The sequence below is a fragment of the Pantherophis guttatus genome, chromosome 1 (genome assembly GCF_059756535.1).
Source record: "Pantherophis guttatus breed Tessera chromosome 1, ASM5975653v1, whole genome shotgun sequence".
NCBI classification, from domain to species: Eukaryota; Metazoa; Chordata; class Lepidosauria; order Squamata; family Colubridae; genus Pantherophis; species Pantherophis guttatus.
The window spans coordinates 45264490-45280830 of record NC_142063.1 but is presented as its reverse complement, the minus strand read 5'-3'; the positions used below and the strand labels follow the sequence as shown (position 1 = coordinate 45280830).

Here is a 16341-nt window from a genome sequence, read left to right as displayed (position 1 = left end):
TATTTTCTGACATACTTTTAATGGACATACTTTCCATTCATAATTAAACCTCTACCTTCACTTTCCAGAATACATTCACTGACTGCATCATTCATTCATTCATTAATTCATTAATTCATTAATTCATTCATTCATTCATTCATCCATTCATTCATTGATCTATCCATCCAAGGACATCTTTCATGTTTCTCTTAGTTTCACAGACACACAACATAACTAATTATTTTCTTTCTTTCATTCTGCTCATTAATTTGTGTTCTTTGCCATTCTTTCCTCTTACATTCTATGGTATCCTCTTTTATATGCCACACTGCCCCAGTTGCCACCAAAAGTGTCCATATATATTGACCTTCATCATAGTGGCTTGAATCAACTGAGAGTATTTGATTCAGCTGTGGAGGCGCAGTGGTTAGAATTGCAGGCTAGCTCTGCTGACTGACAATAGTTCAATCTTGATCGGCTCAAGGTTGACTCAGCCTTCCATCCTCCTGAGGTCCCCCAGCAATATGCTGACTTTGTAAACCACTCAGAGAGCACTGCAGAGCACTATGAAGCAGTGTATAAGTCTAAATGCTATTGCTAAGTGCTGTTTAATACTAGTTAGTAAAATAGAGAGAGTATATCTGTGCAACTTGAAGCATTCCCTACTGTATAGACATACCTATTAGTTTTGGCACACTTTGGCCAGTGTGCTGCAAATGCAACCAAAAAATTTATAGGAAACTACCTTGCAAGCCAAAATACTGTTGGATGTATTACAATCTAGACATGACTCTCAGGATCCACCTTTTTTTCCCCAATTTTGCTTTGAGTTAATATCTTCATTCATATTCTATAGTTGAGATCCTAAATTCTAAACTCCTCTACAATAATGTTTTCACTCAGGGAAGTGAGAGACTGTTTCCTCCAGTGGCTGTTTCTATCTGCAGCCCATCTGCCCTCCTTCCTTACATTTGATCTGGACACTTGTGGGACTTTTAGAACAGAATAGCAGTTGTCACAGAAGTAATGGGGGGGGGGGGGAATAGTGGATGTTCAGTATCCAAACATCTACATAGGGTATATGCAAACAAGTACATAAATGTGCATATATACACATCCTTGCAGACAGCAGATATGTGACAGTGTAGCAAAAGTCAGGTACCACAGTGCAATAGTAGATGATCTAAAGGTGACCATTACATTAAAATATGCAAACACGTTACTATACATAGGCATGTTTAAAGAGCATTCATCAGTAAGGAAGATTATCTGCCATTAAGAAGAGTTTAAAAGAAAATGGCTACCAGTTCAAACATTTAATGTAATTTATATAATAAATTGTCAATGAGCCCTGATTTTGGGTACATGTATATGCAGGAAAATATGGGTAGAAATAACTGTCAACACACACACACACATACACACATACACTTCTATGATACTAAAAGTACGATTAACACTAATTTCCTTTATTTTAGGAAAGGGATAAGTTCTACTTATCCCGCAGTGTCATCTTAGAGTTACTGCAAGCTTTGAAGTTAAAGTCGCCTTTGCCAGACACCAATCTGCTGCTCTTGGTCCAGGTACAAACAAATATTGTAATAGTTTTCCAGTGAAAATTTTTGTCCTTTTTCTCTTCACTTCCAGGTTTGAGGTAGAATTAAAAAAATTGCTGCGCTATTGAAGTACTGTTACATGCTGTCATCCATCCTACTAAATTGTGCCACTTGAGGCAGCCAAATTCACCTTTCTGCAAAATACTTCATGCTGTGAAGTATTTTATCTTTGTGTCAGTTCAAGACTGTTACATTTATGGGTATATGTCCACTGTATTTCCTTATTCTGTATATTTGTTCTTGGTGATCTCTCATGTTTTAAATTCTCAGCTGGAACAAATACCAAGCAATTTGCAAATGGGATGATCTCCAAGGATAATACAATAAAACTTTCCAGTTAGAGTTCTTTATAATCACTTTATAATTAAAACATGCATGATATTCCTAACACTAGCTATTCTGATTTGTGCAACAGAAGAGGAAAATATTAATGAAGTGCAAGTATTAGCATCAATGGTTGAAAATACCTTTTCCAAAGTAGACAAGAAATGAAGACAGCTTTTAAATCTTATCTTTCCCCACGCAGTTAATTTATTTGTGTAAAAATAAAGTAACATTGAAGAGGGAACATTTCCAGTGCAGTAGAGGAAACTGAATGTGATCGTCGTGAACCCAGAATTTCTCATTATTATGGAACAGCATTGAATAAAATTTAAGAATATATTTTCCTGGATCAAACTAAGGATTATGTGGTTGAGGCACTACTGAATTTGGCAGGTACTGAACCATAACTCCCCTTCATCTTTTTTCCCAAGCTGACTGTACTAGCAGAAGTAAAAATTATTTGCTACATAAATCAAATCTGAAGTGGATTACTTTTAAAGACATAAATCTAGACATGCGTCTAATAAATACTGAAATATTTCACAATTACACTTTATTTATACCTTTTTGCCCAACTTGTATTGTTTAGAAGTTACTGTCAGGGAGTCCAATGTAAATGGTTCTAGGATTTTTTTAACTATTTTCTTTTTTAGTAAGAAAAAAAAAGCACAGGTTCCTCATATATTTTACAAATGGGGTCAGCATTGCTCTTAGATATAATAATATTCTTTCTAGAACAGTGATGGTGAACCTTTTTGGCATTGCATGCCAAAAATCTAAGTGCGCGTGCGCTGTCGCGCTCCCGCGTGCCAGAACCCATAATGCAATGCGTGCCCCCATTTGCGCATGTGTGCATGACAACCCCCACGCTCCCTCTACACATGCACCCACACTGTGCATGCATGCCCCCCCAATGCGCCCCCCCCACTTTTTCCAAGTGGGCCGGCATACCTCTTACCAGAGGACAACTAGGTACTGGCCCGTTCCCTGGTGAGACAGCTGTTCCCCGCCCAGCGCATGGTGCTGCAAAGATGGCTTGGCTGATGATGAGGCAACTCCAAAGTTTCCTGCTAAACGTGTTCGTTCTCTTGCCCATCTTCTTTTCCTGTTTAAAAGAGCCGCGCTTGTTGGGGGGAGAGATCTGACTAAAGAGCTGTGCTTTAGCTGTGCTAAAGAGCTGCCTCTTGCCTTCCACAATCTCCAAAATTCCTCCCATATGGAATCCTAGCTTTTTCCTCCCTTCCACGATCTCCAAAGTTCCTCCCCCATGGAATCCTAGTTCCCTCTTGCCTTCCCCGATCTCCAACGTTTCTCCCCCATGGAATCCTAGCTTTCTCCTGCCTTCCATGCTGTCCAACGTTTCTCCCCCATGGAATCCTAGCTTTCTCCTGCCTTCCACGATCTCCAACATTTCTCCCCCATGGAATCCTAGCTTTTTTCTGCCTTCCACGATTTCCAAAGTTCCTCCCCCGATTGAGTGCCTCCTGCTTTCCGTGCCTCCTCAGATCTTTGCAATTTCTCCCCCCATAGAGTGCTAGCTTTCTCCTGCTTTCCTGCCACGGAGAGACATCTGCAGAGGGTAGAACTTGCAGAGATCGGGGAAGGCCCTGCCTCTGTTCATGCGCGGCAGAGACCAGAAGATTAGCTGGCCGATTGGAGGTGCGCGCATGTGCGGTGGACCTGGGCTGGGGTGACGGCTGGCGTGCCGGCAGACATGCCATAGGCACACATGCCATAGGCTCGCCATCACGGTTCTAGACTATAAGAAGTGGTAGTGTAGGACAGTAGAATTGACCTAACTGGAAATCTGAAATTGTGAACACAGATTGTATCCCAAATTCTGTGGCTACATATCAAATGGTACAAATTTTCTTCAACAAGTGGGTAATCTGAATAGAAAAAGCTCCATTCCAAAAGATTAACTGAGAGCTCTCCATGTTTGGTAAACAAGACCCTGCTCATCTCAACAGTTCTTCTTTGAGGTTAAAGGATTCACATTACAAGGGCTGGAGTGGAAGCACACAGCGGATGTCATTTATTCAAGTCAAATTGTTTTACATTTTTATATACAGCACCTGGCAGTGGCTGACCTCTAATGCAGAGTGACTGCTCTGGCAATCACTGGCACTTAACCATGTCAAAATGACAATCAGCTGAAACAGAAGTGACCAGGATGGCCCATGGCAAAATGCCGAGCTCTGCAGATTTGCTCCTAGGGTCACCCATCGTTCCTCATGATTGACAACCTCTTTTTCCCCCTATTTGAAGCACCTGGTTTATACATATTCTTATCTTAAGTTACTCTTTCTCAGAAGCAGGGATGCATTTAAAAACAAATGATCTTGGCAAGTAGGTTTTCCCATGCTGGAACTACACTAGAAGGAAGTTTAGCATGGTCCAAAGAGATAACAGAATATTCCAGCATTCTTCAAAATGGTTTGTTCTTGGATTGACCAGTTTTGCACACTGAGGAATACAGGAAGCGTGGAATAGAGAACTAGAACTCATCTTTACACCATGAACTCACATCCATACCAGGGAAAAACTATATTGATACTTATTAGTTAATATTAACAAAAATACCAACATATTTATATAAAAATTAACACAAGTATATATATATATATTTGCTTTTTAGGAAAAGCTGAAAAGATTTAGATAATTGCTAAGGATATTCGATTAAAAACAAAAACTTGCTTTGTGTGATGTGTTCTTCTGTTGTAGTTGTTCTAAGGCAGGGTGTCAAACTTGATTTCATTAAGGGCCTCATCAGGGTTATGTTTGACCTCCGGGGGCTGGGGTGGGCATGGCCAGCTCAACATCACCCATGTTGGGGGTGTCTGTGATGGCCCAAGTGCTCTGCCAGTGAAACAGGCTCCTGAACACTCTGAATGCAGCCCTCCCGAGCTCTGTTTTCACTGGCAGAGGGTTGCAGGAGGCTGGGGCAGCTGAAAATGGAGGTCATGAGCCCATTTTACTAGCAGAAGCACTACAGGCCGGTCCTTCGCTGTTTCCAGGGTGGCCCCGCAGGCCACATCTAAGTACCCTGTGGGCCGGATCCAACCCCTGGGCCTTGAGTTTGACACCCCTGTTCTAAGGGCTGAGTGTGACTGTGCATCATGCCATGAGCCATCTTGGTTCCTTCTGTTTCAGATGGTTCTTGTTCTGGTATAGTAAAGTGCTGGACCACTCATTCTGCAGTAGACCACTGACAAGTGGTTGTATTTTAAAATGTAAAACAGTTTTCTTTGAATAAGTGACATCTGTTCAGTTATTTTATTCCATTAATTCTTGGCTCCAAGGAAAGAAGATGGAAATCAGTAGGATTTTACTTACCAAGTATGGACAGCCCTCAATACATTTTTTGGGAAGGAACTCTTTGAGTTTTTTAGATTGGCACATTTGTTGACGAAAACTTATACTGTTTTCTACAAAGTGAAAGCAGTGCAATTGTACAGAATTTTGGGTTATGATCTGTGTTCACAAGTCAAGATTTACAATAAGTTCAAATCTACTGTCTTGCAATATTAACTCTAAGCAGTATGAATGTCCCGCACAATAGAGCAAAGAGTTATTAAAAATAGATACAGAATCTATGCTAGATAATCAGACAAAAAGAGTTGAAAATGGCACTCTTATGATGGCAAAAAGAATGGAAGAATATCCATCTTCCATTCCATTTTGCAATAGACTAATCCCCCCCAGCAAGATTTTTATTAAGGAGACTCAAATTCATTAAATATTAGGCTATTGATTGTTAGTAGTATTGTTGGTTGTTTACTACTTTCTTAATCACAGGCAGCATACTTAAATACCAACTGCTAAGGAGCAACTATTTACCCTACCCACTCTACTATTGTTTATGAGCTTCCTGAATATATTTATTGTGAGGCATAAAATGTTGGATTAGCAAAGCTTCTCTTAGGTTCTTTGTTCTTAATTTGTACATTTGTAAAAAGAAAATTTAACTTCAAAGAGTACCATCTATCTTCTTTCTTGTCAGTTGAGTTCTTGAGGAAAGATGGGCTATAAATCAAATAAGTAAATTGGCAAGGTTACCGGTCTTGCCAATTTTCTGTTATCGATTCACAACATTATACTAAAGGTTACATATTGTGTCTTGGTAAATAAAAACATGTGGAGGCAAATTCTTATTTATAAGTGAGTTTCCTAAATTAAAGAAGGGAGGAAGAGACCCTGTAAGTAAATTAACTAAGTTTAGGATAAGGAAGTTGGTTTTTTCAAGAAAGCTGTTCATGCTTCTATATGAAGATGTAAACCAAAAATGCTGATCATAATATCTCTCCATTATTTCAAAGCTCTATCTTTTCTCACTTTGCTCATTGAGATTCAGTGACTACATGAACATTATCTATGGATGGTCAAGAGAAAGATTAATGTCAAATCAGGGGTGGGTTCTACTTACCTTTACTACCGGTTCACACCAGGGCTGCGCGTGTGTGCTCGCTTTGCTCGCACGCATGCTCTTCTGTGCATGCGCATAAGCGTTTTGATGATGTTGGGGTCAGTGGGTGGAGCCTCCCGCTGGTTTTACTACCGGTTCTATAGAACCGGTGTGAACCGGGGGCAACCCACCACTGTGTCAAATTGAAAAATATTACAGAAAGTCTTCTAGGCCAAATTGGTGATGGTAAAAGCAATCCATTCCTACAGCATAGCTGGCTAGATATCATCCAAACTCCTCCTACCTAATATTTCTTTCTTTCGTTTGTAATTTTTGTAATTTAAACCTATTTATTTGAGTTCCGCTGTCTGCTGCAACAGAAAACAAAAGTGGTGTACTATTTATGTGACAGCATACTCTTCAACAATTTAAAAATGGCTATCATAATTTCCTAATTATCTCTTCCCTCAGGGCTAATTATACACATCTCATTCTATCTTTCTGTAGCTGTCATATTCTCCGGATCTTTCATCATATGTAATGTCTTTCCCCAGTACTTTCTAGTGTGTCATTGTTTTTCTACCAGATCTGTACTTCACTTTCTAAGGCAGACTTCCCCAACATGATGCCTTCCAGACATTTAGCAACATTTAACAATGGGAAAGTAGCAAGAGAGAGGATGCCAAGTTAGGCTTAATGCAACTTGAAATGTTGACGTACACCCTCACCTTAATGTCCTACCTATTTCAGAATTAAACCTCTGGATTCAATTTCACTGCTAGAATTTTTCTGAAATGTGCACTGAATGGTCTCCCGGGCCACCGCTCCCACATCTATCTCTCAAGCCTTTGTCAGCTTTTATCTCAGGCAACAGATTTCCAGGAAGAAGCACAGCACACATTCATCTCTTTTTTGCTCAATTGTTGTGTGGATTTCCTTTATATTTCGAGCCTTAAATCTGTTGCCTGTAATGTCTCGGTGCCTTGGAAGCAGTTGATAGGGGCAGTGATGAGGCACATTGGAAATACATATGAAGCATTTGTCTGCTTCTTTTCCTTATGATGTCAGGCAGAACTCTACCGGCTTCCTGAAAGGAGAGTGATAGCATTAGGAAAAATGTTAATATCAAAGGAGATTGCTTTTTTTACAGAAGCATGGTAGGTGTCACCTGTTCACATTTAAGTGATGTGAACAGTTTAATGAAAAGTAATTTAATTACTGACTTGTGACAAGGCAAAAAAAGGAGCAAATATGTGCTTCAGTGATATTGTACTATACATGAACTCATTGAGAAAAGTTACAATTTTTTCATTTTTGTCCATTCACACAATAGTTGTACGCACTGGCAAGTGTTTACCATCACTGCCAGCATCGTTCTGAAATATCATAGCATTAATTAATAGCATATTCCAGAAATATTTACTACTACACATATTTTAGGGCAATTATGCCTTAAGAGTCTTATTGAAGTTTCTGTCAAAAAATCGATACATTTCATACAATTCTTCCTCTTTCCATGTGTTCAGTGTTATTCAGTTTGTACTTCTCTTGTTCTGAGAAAGACAACAGATAGATAGGTGAACCCAAGGACCATTAGATAAAGCCAGTATAGATAGCAAATACTGAGCATACTGGAGAGGACAATACCTCCAGTCCAGCCCTTTGGCATCATTCTTTCCTGATCCCCCAATCCTTTTAAGCAAACCATTGTTTATATGGCTGCTAGACTGGGTGCATCTAGGTGGAATGTGGGGGCACCACATTCCCCCTTTGCTTCAGGCATAAAATGTCTCAGGTTTGGGTAGATTTCAGTATCCTCCCCGTCTGTTTAGCAGACAGTCAGTTTTTGTGAAATGTTTATATACTGCATTAGCACAACGGATCCATCTTTGAAGAAATCTCTTATTTACTGCATTATATAGATTTAGAATCTGAGAGAAAGTGGAAAGCATCTTCTACAATCTGTTTTCTCCTCTTTGTGGAATAGTTGTTAATACTAGGCAACCTACGCCCTGTTGGGTCATCATTCCAGAGATATTTCTTTATCTAAAGAGAAACAGAATGACCATGGATGGGCAAAAAAGCAGTGGAAGTGGGAATAACTTCCAACACCCACCCACCCACTCCCCTTCCTTCCTTCCTTCCTTCCTTCCTTCCTTCCTTCCTCCCTCCCTCCCTCCCTCCCTCCCTCCCTCCCTCCCTCCCTTCCCTTCCCTTCCCTTCCCTTCCCTCCCTCCCTCCCCCTCCTCTCATTTTGTCATTACTTCCCTTCCTTTCTCTTCCCTTCCCAGAAGGCAGAAAAATGACCTGCTGCTTTGTGAGAGAGGGAATGAGGGATTCCAAGATTGGCTGGGAAATTGGCACAGAATGTTGAAACTAAAGACCATTTGGCTGCAACAGCAGTGGAGCAGCAACCAATTGTCCGGAAGCAGCCAAAACTTCCCCAAATTTCATACTTTTGGGAGTCATTTGTACCCTATGACTATCATTAAGTGTTGTACCTTATGATTCTTGACGAATGTATCTTGTCTTTTTATGTACATTGAGAGCATATGCACCAAAGACAAATTCCTTGTGTATCCAATCACACTTGGCCAATAAAGAATTCTATTCTATTCTATTTATTTATTTATTTATTTTATTAGATTTTTATACCGCCCTTCTCCCACTGGACTCAGGGCGGTGAACAGCCAAGAATAAAAACATCACATACAAAATTTAAACTTATTTTAAAAAAGAATTAAACAAATTTTGGCCCAATAAATTTTAAAACACCCCTACTAAAATCAATTAACAATTAAAAATATCTAAATATGAAATAAAAAAGTTTTAAGGGCACGGCGAAAAGCACGGAGATCTGGGATCCTACGTATCTCCGGGAGCAGGTCGTTCCAGAGGACAGGTGCTGCCACAGAGAAGGCCCTCCCCCTGGGGGTCGCCAGTCGACATTGTCTGGCTGACGGCACCCTGAGGAGCCATCTCTGTGTGAGCGTACTGGCCGGTGGGAGGCTATCGGTGGCAGAAGGCAATCCTGTAAGTACCCAGGCCCTAAGCCAAGGAGTACTTTAAAGGTGGTAACCAACACCTTGAAGCGCACCCAGAAGACCACCGGGAGCCAGTACAGCTTGCGCAGGAGGGGTGTCACATGGGAGCGCCCCGTCACTCCCATAATCCCCTGCGTGGCTGCATTCTGTACCAGTTGGAGCCTCCGGGTGCTCCTCAAGGGGAGCCCCATGTAAAGAGCATTACAGTAGTCCAGGCGGGACTACCATGAGCCTTGGTAGTACAGTGGTTTAATGCACCCTGTAATTAACACAGCTGCCTGCAATTTCTGCAGGTTCGAATCTTACCAGGCTCAAGGTTGACTCAGCCTTCCATCCTTTCTAAGGTAGGTTAAATGAGGACCCAGTTTGTGGGGGCAATAAGCTGACTTTGTATAAATATACAAAAGTATGAAGGCTATTGCTTAACGCATTGTAAGCCGCCCTGAGTCTCCGGAGAAGGGCGGCATATAAATCAAATTAAAAAAATTAAAAAAAAATGCTCTTCTAAAGACAGCCATGCGTCCAGGAGGACGCCCAAGTTGCGAGCCCTCTCCATGGGGGCCAGTAACTCGCCCCCAATAGCCAGTGATGGCACCAGCTGGCTATATGGGGATGCCGGAAGCCACAGCCACTCGGTCTTGGAAAGGTTGAGTTGGAGCCTGTTTCTCCCCATCCAGACCCGCACGGCCTCTAGGCACCGGGACATCACTTCAAGGGCATCATTGGGATGGCCTGGGGTGGAGATGTACAGCTGAGTATCATCAGATGGAACTCCACCCCAAAACCATGGATGATCTCGCCCAGCGGCTTCACATAAATGTTGAACAGGAGGGGTGAGAGGACCGACTCCTGCGGCACCCCACAAACAAGGCACCTCGGGGTCGACCTCTGCCCCCCTGCCAACACCGACTGCGACCAGTCAGAGAGATAGGAGGAGATACACCGTAAAACGGTGCCCCCCACCCCCAACCCCTCCAACCGGCGCAGCATGATACCATGGTCGATGGTATCAAAAGCCGCTGAGAGGTCTAACAGGACTAGGATAGAGGAACAACCCCTATCCCAAGCCCTCCAGAGATCATCCACTAATGCGACCAATGCCGTTTCTGTGTTATGCCCAGGCCTGAAGCTGGACTGGAGCAGATCTAGATAGACAGCTTCATCCAGGTACTGCAAAAGCTGTCTTGGCACCACACTCTCAACAACCTTCGCCACGAAGCGAAAGTTGGAGACTGGATGGTAGTTAGCCAGAACAGCCGGATCCAGGGCTTCTTGAGGAGGGGCCTCACCACCGCCTCTTTCAAGGCGGAAGGCAAGACACCCTCACTCAAAGAAGCATTAATAATCCCCTGGAGCCAGCCTCGTGTAACCTCCCGGGAGGCCAGCACCATCCAGGAGGGACACAGGTCCAATAAACATGTGGTCGCGTTCAGCTGTCCCAGAATCCTGTCCACGTCCTCGGGAGCCACAGGGTCAAACTCTTCCCAGATAACATTCTCAAGACCTGCCTCCATCATCCCGCCTGAACCTACCCAGTCAGAGACCAAGCCTTCCCGAATCTGAGCAATTTTATCGTGCAGATACTGCACAAAATCCTCAGCCCGACCCTGCAAGGGATCCTCCCGCGCTCCCAGAGCTATTCTATTCTATTCTATTCTATTCTATTCTATTCTATTCTATTCTATTCTATTCTATTCTATTCTATTCTATTTATAGATTCCAGATTTTGAACACATTCTGTAAATTAGCCTATTTGAGGTATCTTGGTTCAAAATTGTTACCCTGTGAAGTACTGTTTTGTCCAGGTAAAGGTCACCACAATGAGAGTTTTAGTAGTACATAGATTGTCTCCAATAATACAGTCTTACTTCTAATTTGAATAAGTATAGAAAAACATCAGAAGCCCTCCGTAAGGAAAACACATGGAAATGGATAAGAAATTTCAAATATTTTGCTCTGAAATGAAAACCCACATTGCTTACAACTATAATTCACACAATGGCACCAGGATTAGATGCCTGTGTAATGGGGCTGAATGAAAAATGTTATATTTGTGGATGTAGAACTGGGAAAAATAATACATGGTAATTTTTATATATTTTTAATCTGAATAACTAACATCATTCCCATTCAGAGTTTAGCCATTTGTGTTCTGCAGATTTAACCGCAAATATCAGCAAGATGCGACCTTACTGATAACTACATTTTGCCTTTTATTTCTCATTAGTTTGTTTGCGCAGATGCTGGGACAAAGCTAGCCGAATCAATGATCTTACACAAGCAAATGATTGCTTCCCTCCCTGGAGTAAGTATTTAAAAAACCCACTTTTTCATACTCCAATTTTTATACAGAGCCAGATATAGATGTTACATTTTTTCCTCTGCGGCAGTCATTGAAAATTACCAGTTTGCATACTGGATTACATCCATGGAATAAATCTGACAAAAATGTAGCTTGCTAATTAGCATTACAATTTTACCCTTATTATTGGTTGCCTAGCTTTTGCCAAAAGTGTTAGATTGTGGCTTAAAGAATCCCCAGTTATTTCAATAAGCACCAGTGATTGTTTTAACCTGATGAAGTCGAAATCTATTTGTGTTCCTGTGATGGCTTTCCTTTTAAGTACAGTATGTGTTGCAGAAGACCATGGATTTCTAAAGACTTCCCCAACTGATACGCTTTAGTTCTGGTGGAATTACCACTTCTAGAATCCCCAGTCAACATGCAGCCATGGAAGTGCAGGCTGAGGAATTCTGACAATGAGATTAGGCAGAATCAACTTGCAAAAGGAAATTCCAAACCTTTTCAAACTTCCATGATTCAAATGACTAATATTATTTTCCAAGTGATGTGATCTTTGAGTTGTGGTGAAGTGAAGCATCTGGTAGAAAGGTAGCAATGTAATAGAATATGTTTATTCTAATTTTAATCAATGTGTTTGGTATAATGTAGAGAAACAAAATGCAATAAAGAAGAACTGGCATAGAATAATTTGTATTCAAGGGGGCAGTGCCCAATTTCGTTTAGCATCAAATTGTTCAGTCTGACAGAAGCAGCGTATAGAATTCTTCATCCAAACTCATTGGAAGATGGAGAATAGTTTGACAGGACTCTCAGTGACCTTATTTTTACTGTTTGTTGTTCTGTCAAGTAAACTGATAGGCAGAACAGCGGAGAAGACAAAAAGTGGTGTCATTCACCTTCATGTAGATTTTATATTTTATACAGAGAAGTGAGAAGCACTTGGGTCAGTCATTAAAATACAACAGTGGAAGTCCTATTGTTGCTTCCTTATTTTCTGCTTCCAACTTTCAACAGCTAATCTCCAAGTGAGTTTGTAAATTGAAAATGCTGCTTGTTGAATAGGTGTAATACATGCCCACCATACACTAATTATCTTGAATTATTGCAAAATATATTAGGTCCCTTCTGATTTGTTTCCCCCCACCCTACTTCCAATTTTCTTGTTAGAATATAATACATGTGGTCCTCGAGTTACAACAACTCTGTTAGTGACCATTGAGAATTACAATGCCACTGAATAAATGGTACTTATGACTGATCCTCAGGATAACTCTGGGCGATTTACAGTCAAGTTTATTGGTCTTTGTTTAGCTCCATACATCTCAGGTGCAAAAGACCAGGGCCACACGTTAAGTTTTAATTAATATTTAAAATGATTTATTGCTCATGCTTATGCACAGGAATCTAGTCCGCTAGTTAGCACTATTTGGGCACTAGCTAAGGATTAATGGAATTCAAGAAAAGTTGGACTTTGTCCACTTGTGGCAATGTAGATATTCTGGGCTGATTCTTCTTTTTATTCCACCCCCACCCCCACGCTCTGTCACTCTTTCCCCTACAATTCCATATAGGCAATTTTGGACAGGAGGTACTGGTTAACATACGAACATGTAATGACTGAATTTAGGAATCAGCGTTGTCATTTTACATTTTAAACCAAGTGGGGCAATTCCCTTTCAGAAACCCTGGGGTTGCAACAGATTATTCTCTGTTGACATGTGATGAGAGAGGGAGGGGGGGTGGGAAGGGGGAAAGAGGGAGAGGGAGGGAGAGAGAGAGAGAATTGTTAATAGAGAAATAAGGCATTAGATTCAAATTTACAAATTAGATTTACATGGGATAATATGATTTTAAAAATGTAACTTTCCATGTAAATATATTTAGCAACAGATTTTAGGAACCTAGCCTGAATCATATGACTGCCTGTTGCATTAGAACTGAAGTTGCCTTTCAAAACCCTTAGCACAACAAAACCTATGTTGCTTTAATGCCAGTTTCAGTTTAATGATATCACTTTCCTCCATCAAACATCTGGGATCTTTAGATTTTGAGCCTTTTTCATAGCGCTCTTCATTGAGTCAACCCAAGCACATAGCTTCTTCAGTTGAGTATTTGACTATGGGAAGTATCAAACCAGGGAAGTCTGTCTTACTGGTCTAACACCTAGATAATTGCAGCGTCCCCCTGATTCTGGTAGATTGGGCTATCAGGGTTTGTGTCTTTCCATTGTGATATGCTCATTTTCCAGAAGCATTATAAGATTTTTTTGAATGAAAGGGGAGGAAGTTGACCATCTGGTTTAAGGTGGGCAGTGTTCCATTGGTATTGGGTGTTGGGCTGGTGTTTTATGTTATTGTGCTTTGGGGTAAAGTTGAGCATTTGTTTTCATATTCTAGTGTGGAACAGCAGCAATGGAATGCATGAGGCAATACATTGGTGAAGTTTTGGATTTTATTGCTGACATGCATACTTTAACCAAATTAAAGGTGAGTTCAGAAAAATCAACTTAATATCACTTTACTTCATTTTAATGAAATTCTATATCTATTTAATGAGGAATATTTTAGTATCATGTTTATTAAAATCTAAAATAAAAATGATCTTAGCATAAAAAAGAAACTGTGCTAGTGTTATGGTTGCTGAAGTTTCTTCTTCTAATGTTTCTTCTTGTGAATTCCACTGTTCTATTATGAATTATATAACCTTTCGAGCCTAACCCTCATCTGGTGGGGATAGAAGCATTTTGATTGTGACATGCTACCTGCCTGGAACTTTATCTACTATCAAACATAGGTTTTCAGGACTAGATCAGTACCTCTATAAGTAATTTTTTTTAAAGTGGTAATTTAATTAAAAATTACAACCTCAATGATAAAAAAAACTAATACAGACTAAGAAATAAAAGAAACAAGTGTAGAAAAAAAACAGAAAATAGAAAAAAATAGAAAAGAAAGAAAAAATTACAATAAAGAAAATTAAAAGAAATATATAAAGAAATGAAACCCACTTCATTACCACAAATATCAACAACTTTAGTAACCTATCACTTTCTCTTAAAATACAACAAATGATCACTTCTTCACATATCCTATCTCTTATCCATACACAAATCCTTAAACCACATCATTGCAGTACTGATCAGCAAAAGTCCATCACAGTTTACCAAATATAACATATCTATTTTAATCTTGATCAAATAGGCCAATTTTATGTTATAGTTAATCCCTTCAAATAATGTCCTAAAACTTGGCTGTTGTTTTTTTTTTTTACTTTATCTCTTCTCTCCAAAAGCTTCAGAACTTTAATAAACATCTTCTGTAAATCCAATATAGGAAAATTATCCAACACACCCTCTTTGTATATCCCTTTTAATTGTTAAGATGTCAGTCAGTTCTTTTATATATCATATTTTTCCATATCATTCTTGTAGCTTATCATTTTTAAGTCTACTTTCAGTTTAGTCTCAGTCTTGTAAAACTTGTTTCTCTTCCATACCATCATAAAATTTGTTCCTCTTCCATAACATCTTTTATTTTTGTCAGAAAAATACTAAAACTAGTGTTATTTTGGAGGGCATTCTCCTAAACCTAAGTACTGTGCCATCATTTTCTTTTTCATTTTTGTTCTTTACTTGTTCTGTTAATCTTGTTCTTCATTATTTCTATTTTTGTCATGCCATGGGTATTTAAATTTTACATTGTTGTATTATTATATTGTATATTGTGTAAACTGCTGAAAATTGCAGATTATAGTGCCATATAAGCTTAATAAATAATGATATCAAATATTTAATCTCACATAAAACCAATATAAATATATTGTTATAGATGCCACTGAGTATGTTGTGAAAGCTAAATGGTATAAAATGAATATTACTTCTAAATTGATATATTACTTGGAGTGCTACTAGACTACTACCTTTAAATGATTTTAAAATGTAAAAAAAGTGGAAAGAACAAACTCCCAGATAATCTCAGTTATGCCATCATACAATGACAGAAATTTTAACTGTCCTTTCAGCTTTATGCATCCTGAACACGAGCAATTCATAATAGGAATAAATGAATGGGAAATGAAGTGAATGTGAGCAGATCCACTGAGGGAACAAGTGAGATGAGGATTTTCAGGGTTATTTTTCTAATGGTTTAAGTAACTTTTGAGCAGTTTAGTAATGGAAAAACATGATGGAATCATTCTTATTGAAATATATAATGAGGACAAAAAGGCTGCCAGCTTAATTACGTGATAGTAATTTGTAATTTGTTAATAGATTTCCCAAGATTTATCATCATAATAGATCTATATTTAAAGATATAGAGCTATTCACCTTTAATATAAACCGTATTCTGATGCAATTCTGAGAATGGTGGTGCAGCGGACTAAAGTGCTGTTAAGTAGCACTTAGCTCCCAGCTGCCTGCAATTATTGCAATTACTGTGAGTTCAAATCTCACCAGGCTCAAGGTTGATTCAGCCTTCCATCCTTCCGAGGTAGGTAAAATGAGGACCCGGATTGTGGGGGCAATAAGGTGACTTTGTATAAAAAAGAACACCGCTTGGGGGGGGGCAAAAGCCCTACTAAGCAGGTATATACAAAAGTATGAAGGCTATTGCTTAACGCATTGTAAGCCGCCCTGAGTCTCCGGAGAAGGGCGGCATATAAATT

General features: G+C 39.7%; 1 protein-coding gene across 22 annotated transcripts in view; it reads left to right on the top strand.

Annotated features, from left to right (window-relative positions):
* UNC79 (unc-79 subunit of NALCN channel complex) overlaps positions 1-16341 on the top strand; it is a 133127-nt gene that overhangs the window by 102819 nt on the left and 13967 nt on the right. For all 22 annotated transcript variants that reach the window (XM_034418381.3, XM_087872713.1, XM_087872696.1 and 19 more), the window contains 3 exons: positions 1461-1565; positions 11599-11676; positions 14073-14162. In XM_034418381.3, coding sequence (XP_034274272.1) covers positions 1461-1565; positions 11599-11676; positions 14073-14162 — 273 coding nt within the window. The remainder of the gene's footprint in view (positions 1-1460; positions 1566-11598; positions 11677-14072; positions 14163-16341) is intronic.